At 43.9% G+C, this 5,735-nt stretch overlaps 2 protein-coding genes and 1 pseudogene across 2 annotated transcripts in view; all 3 read left to right on the top strand.

Moving 5' to 3' along the window:
- The window catches only part of eppk1 (epiplakin 1), a 20,708-nt gene extending 20,672 nt beyond the window's left edge, over positions 1-36 (top strand). Inside the window, 1 exon segment of the mRNA XM_070438184.1 lies at positions 3-36. Coding sequence (XP_070294285.1) covers positions 3-36 — 34 coding nt within the window.
- Positions 37-129: 93 nt separating this feature from the next.
- LOC112068529 (plectin) lies at positions 130-3,196 on the top strand (the record flags this gene model as incomplete). Its single annotated transcript, XM_024135682.2, is given in 11 exon segments — positions 130-574; positions 577-703; positions 705-736; positions 739-807; positions 810-908; positions 911-964; positions 967-1,092; positions 1,095-1,290; positions 1,292-1,506; positions 1,509-1,851; positions 1,853-3,196. Coding segments are annotated over 11 exon segments (2,877 nt in total), but the record flags the coding sequence as incomplete, so codon positions are not given.
- A 2,341-nt stretch (positions 3,197-5,537) lies between these two features.
- LOC139023950 (desmoplakin-A-like) overlaps positions 5,538-5,735 on the top strand; it is a 1,172-nt pseudogene continuing 974 nt past the window's right edge.

Below are 5,735 nucleotides of genomic sequence, written 5' to 3'. Positions count from 1 at the left end.
AGAGAGAAGGAAAGGAGAGCTTGTGAAGCAGTATAAATCTGGAGCAATCTATTGAACGCTTCATGGAGATTATCCTAGCAAATATTCAACAAAAGACTACCACCACAATAACCACAACATCTTCAGTGACAACATGCACACCACCACCTGAGACAAGTCAGAGAAACAACCATTACCACAACAACCACAGAGACAAGCTTCCATGGTATCAGGAAGAATGTCACCGCTGGCGAGCTGCTTGCCTCAAAAATCATTGACAAGAAACTCTATGAAGACCTAAACACAGGAAAAGTCACAGTGAACCAAGTGAGTGAAATGGACTCAGTACACAAGTACCTGGAGGGAACTAATAGCATTGCAGGTGTATATGTTCAGTCCACCAAACAGACCATGAGCATCTACGAGGCCAAATCCAAAGGTCTTCTAACCCCTGACCTCCCTGGTTCTGTGGAGGCTCAAGCTGCCACTGGATTTGTCATTGACCCAGTGAAGAACAGAAAGCTCTCTGTAGAAGAGGCAGCCGCTCAAGGTGTGGTTGGGAACGAGTGGAAGAACAAACTGCTTTCAGCAGAGAGGCAGTCACTGGATACAAAGATCCCTACACAGGAAACACTATTTCCTTGTTCCAGGCCTTGAAAAAGGATCTAATTGTCAAGGACCATGGAATTCGCCTTCTTGAGGCACAGATTGAACTGGTGGAATCATGATCCAGTGTACAGTCATAGAGTGCCAGTAGAGGTGCGTACCAGAGAGGATACTTTGATGAGGAAATGAACCAGATCCTCGATGACCCTGACGATGACACCAAGGCTTTTTTGACCCCAACACACAAGAGAACCTCACCTACCTGCAGCTTGTGGAGAGGTGTGTGACAGACCCAGATACTGGCCTTAGCTTACTCGTAATTGTCAAAAAGGAGAGTTTTACTTCTTCATTGATGAGCAAACCAAGAACATTCTAAAGGCTATGCAACAACTAAGGCCGGAGGCAAATTTCAAGGACAGAAAGTGTCTCTATGGGATCTCCTCTACTCAAAATACATCACAGAGGAGAGAAGGAGAGAGCTTGTGCAGCAGTATAAATCTGGAGCAATCCTATTGAACGCTTCATGGAGATTATCCTAGCAAATATTCAACAAAAGACTACACACACAATAACCACAACATCTTCAGTGACAACATGCACACCACCACCTGAGACAAAGTCAGAGAAAACACCATTACCACAAACAACCACAGAGACAAGCTTCCATGGTATCAGGAGAATGTCACCGCTGGCGAGCTGCTTGCCTCAAAATCATTGACAAGAAACTCTATGAAGACCTAAACACAGGAAAAGTCACAGTGAACCAAGTGAGTGAAATGGACTCAGTACACAAGTACCTGGAGGGAACTAATAGCATTGCAGGTGTATATGTTCAGTCCACCAAACAGACCATGAGCATCTACGAGGCCAAATCCAAAGGTCTTCTAACCCCTGGAACCTCCCTGGTTCTGCTGGAGGCTCAGCTGCCACTGGATTTGTCATTGACCCAGTGAAGAACAAGAAGCTCTCTGTAGAAGAGGCGGCCGCTCAAGGTGTGGTTGGGAACGAGTGGAAGAACAAACTGCTTTCAGCAGAGAGGGCAGTCACTGGATACAAAGATCCCTACACAGGAAACACTATTTCCTTGTTCCAGGCCTTGAAAAAGGATCTAATTGTCAAGGACCATGGAATTCGCCTTCTTGAGGCACAGATTGCAACTGGTGGAATCATCGATCCAGTGTACAGTCATAGAGTGCCAGTAGAGGTGGCGTACCAGAGAGGATACTTTGATGAGGAAATGAACCAGATCCTCGATGACCCTGAGATGAACCAAGGGCTTTTTTGACCCCAACACACAAGAGAACCTCACTACCTGCAGCTTGTGGAGAGGTGTGTGACAGACCGATACTGGCCTTAGCTTACTCGTAATTGTCAAAAAAGGAGAGTTTTACTTCTTCATTGATGAGCAAACCAAGAACATTCTAAAGGCTATGACAACAACTAAGGCCGGAGGCAAATTTCAAGGACAGAAAGTGTCTCTATGGGATCTCCTCTACTCAAAATACATCACAGAGGAGAGAAGGAGAGAGCTTGTGCAGCAGTATAAATCTGGAGCAATCCCTATTGAACGCTTCATGGAGATTATCCTAGCAAATATTCAACAAAAGACTACCACCACAATAACCACAACATCTTCAGTGACAACATGCACACCACCACCTGAGACAAAGTCAGAGAAAACAACCATTACCACAACAACCACAGAGARAAGCTTCCATGGTATCAGGAAGAATGTCACCGCTGGCGAGCTGCTTGCCTCAAAAATCATTGACAAGAAACTCTATGAAGACCTCAACACAGGAAAAGTCACAGTGAACCAAGTGAGTGAAATGGACTCAGTACACAAGTACCTGGAGGGAACTAATTGCATTGCAGGTGTATATGTTCAGTCCACCAAACAGACCATGAGCATCTACAAGGCCAAATCCAAAGGTCTTCTAACTCCTGGAACCTCCCTGGTTCTGCTGGAGGCTCAAGCTGCCACTGGATTTGTCATTGACCCAGTGAAGAACAAGAAGCTCTCTGTAGAAGAGGCAGCCGCTCAAGGTGTGGTTGGGAACGAGTGGAAGAACAAACTGCTTTCAGCAGAGAGGGCAGTCACTGGATACAAAGATCCCTACACAGGAAACACTATTTCCTTGTTCCAGGCCTTGAAAAAGGATCTAATTGTCAAGGACCATGGAATTCGCCTTCTTGAGGCACAGATTGCAACTGGTGGAATCATCGATCCAGTGTACAGTCATAGAGTGCCAGTAGAGGTGGCGTACCAGAGAGGATACTTTGATGAGGAAATGAACCAGATCCTCGATGACCCTGACGATGACACCAAGGGCTTTTTTGACCCCAACACACAAGAGAACCTCACCTACCTGCAGCTTCTGGAGAGGTGTGTGAGGGACCCAGACACTGGTCTTAGCTTTCTGTCTCTGAATAAATAAGCTTATAAGGATTTGTCGTAAAATCGTCATCAAAGATGTGCAGATATAATTCTGAAGTATTTTCATTAAATTTTATATGCATTCCATTATATTTTATTACATGTAATTGCTTTCGGTGTTGATGGGGAGAATTATTTTGAATATCATTTAATAAAAGTGATTTTTAAAGTGAATTTTGTTATTGTGAAGTAATCCACAATTTAATTTTACAGTGCCTTTGGAAAGTTTTCATACCTCTTGACATTTATTCTAAAATGTATTAAATCTTTCCCCCCCCTCATCAATATACAAACAATACCCCATAATGACAATGCCAAAACATTTTTTTTACATTTTTGCTAATTTAAATTAGAAAACCCCCCCGTAAAAATTACATTATTATTCAGACCCTTTACTCAATACTTTTTTGAAGATCGTTTGGCAGCGATTTTAAATCTTCTCAAGATCTGTCAGGTTGGATGGGGAGCGTTGCTGCACAGATATTTTCAGGTCTCTCCAAAGATGTTCGATCGGGTTCAAGTCCGGGATCTGGCTGGGCCGCTCAAGGACATTCAGAGACTTGTCCCGAAGCCACTCCTGAGTTGTCTCTGATATGTGTTTAGGGTTGTTGTCCTGTTGGAAGGTGAACCGTCGCCCCAGTCTGAGGTCATGAGCCATCTGGAGCAGGTTTTCATCAAGGATCTCTCTATACTATGCTCCGTTCATCATTGCCTTGATCCTGACTAGTCTCCCAGTCCCTGCCATTGAAAAATATCCCCACCACCGTGCTTCACCGTAGGGATGATGCCAGGTTTCCTCCAGACGTGACGCTTGGCATTCAGGCCAAAGCGATCAATCTAGTTAGGTTTCATCAGACCAGAGAATCTTGTTTCTCATGGTCTTAGAGTCTTTAGGTGCCTTTTGGGAAACTCCAAGCGGGCTGTCATGTGCCTTTTACTGAGGAGTGGCTTCCGTCTGGTCACTCCACCATAAAGGCCTGATTGGTGGAGTGCTGCAGAGATGGTTGTCTTTCTGGAAGGTTCTTCCATCTCCACAGAGGAACTCTAGAGCTCTGTCAGAGTGACCCTCAGGTTCTTGGTCACCTCCCAAGTCCCCCGATTGCTCAGTTTGGCCAGGCGGCAGCTCTAGGAAGAGTCTTGGTGGTTCCAAACTTCTTCCATTTAAGAATGATGGAGGCCCCTTTGTTCTCGTGGACTTCCAATGCTGCAAAAATGTTTTGGTACCCTTTCCCAGATCTGTGCCTCTACACAATCCTGTCTCGGAGCTCTACGGACAATTCCTTCGACCTCATGGCTTGGTTTTTGCTCTGACATGCACTGTCAACTGTGGAACCTTATATAAACAGGTGTGTGCCTTTCCAAATCATGTCCAATCAATTGAATATACCACATGTGGACTCCAATCAAGTTGTAGAAACATCTCAAGGATCATTAATGAAAACAGGATGAATCTGAGCTCAATTTCGAGTCTCTAGCAAAGGGTCTGAATACTTATGTAAATAAGGTATTGTTTTTTTTTTTGCTTTGTCATTATGGGGTATTGTATGTAGATTGTTGCCCCCCAAAAATGATTTAATCAATTTTAGAATAAGGCTGTAATGTAACAAAATGTTGAGAAAGTCAAGGGGTCTGACTACTTTCTGAAGGCACTGTATACTGTATTCTTGTCAATGCCATCTTATTCAACTATTGCTGTATATATGCTATTCTATCCTACGTATTCTACAGATATAATAAATATCAAATCAAATCAAATCAAATTTTATTAGTCACATACACATGGTTAGCAGATGTTAATGCGAGTGTAGCGAAATGCTTGTGCTTCTAGTTCCGACAATGCAGTAATAACCAACAAGTAATCTAACCTAACAATTCCACAACTACTACCTTATACACACACACAAGTGTAAAGGGATAAAGAATATGTACATAAAGATATATGAATGAGTGGTGGTACAGAACGGCATGGCAAGATGCAGTAGTATGGTATAGATCCGGTTATAATACATATGAGATCGGTACTGTAGGGTATGTAAACATAAAGTGGCATAGTTTTAAAGTGGCTAGTGTGTACACTGTATTACATAAAGATGGCAAAGATGCAGTAGATGATATGAGTACAGTATATACATATGAGATGGGATAATGTAGGGTATGTAAACATTATATTTAAGTGGCATTGTTTTAAAGTGGCTAGTGGTACATTTTTACATAAATTTCCATCAATTTCCCATTTTTAAGTGGCTGGAGTTGAGTCCAGTATACATTGGCGAGCGGCCGCTAATGTCTACGTGGTGGCTGTTAACAGTCTGATGACCTTGAAGATAGAAGCTGTTTTTCAGTCTCTCGTCCCTGCTTTGATGCACCTGTACTGACCTCTGCGCCTTCTGGATGATAGCGGGGTGAACAGCGCCAGTGCTTGGGTGGTTGTTGTCCTTGATGACTCTTTATGGCCTTCTCTGTGACATCGGGTGGTGTATAGGTGTCCTGGAGGGCAGGTAGTTTGCCCCCGGTGATGCGTTCTGCAGACCTCACTACCCTCTGGGAGAGCCTTACGGTTGTGGGCGGAGCAGTTGCCGTACCCAGGTCGTGAATACAGCCGACGGGATTCTCTCGATTGTGCATCCTGTAGAAGTTTGTGAGTGCTTTTGGTGAACAAGCCGCATCTTTTCTTTCAGCCTCCTGAGGTTCGAGAGGGCCGCTGCCTGCGAGC

Source organism: Salvelinus sp. IW2-2015, unplaced genomic scaffold (genome assembly GCF_002910315.2).
Source record: "Salvelinus sp. IW2-2015 unplaced genomic scaffold, ASM291031v2 Un_scaffold560, whole genome shotgun sequence".
NCBI lineage: Eukaryota > Metazoa > Chordata > Actinopteri > Salmoniformes > Salmonidae > Salvelinus > Salvelinus sp. IW2-2015.
Note: the sequence above shows the minus strand (reverse complement) of the source record. Positions and strands in the feature narration are given on the sequence as shown.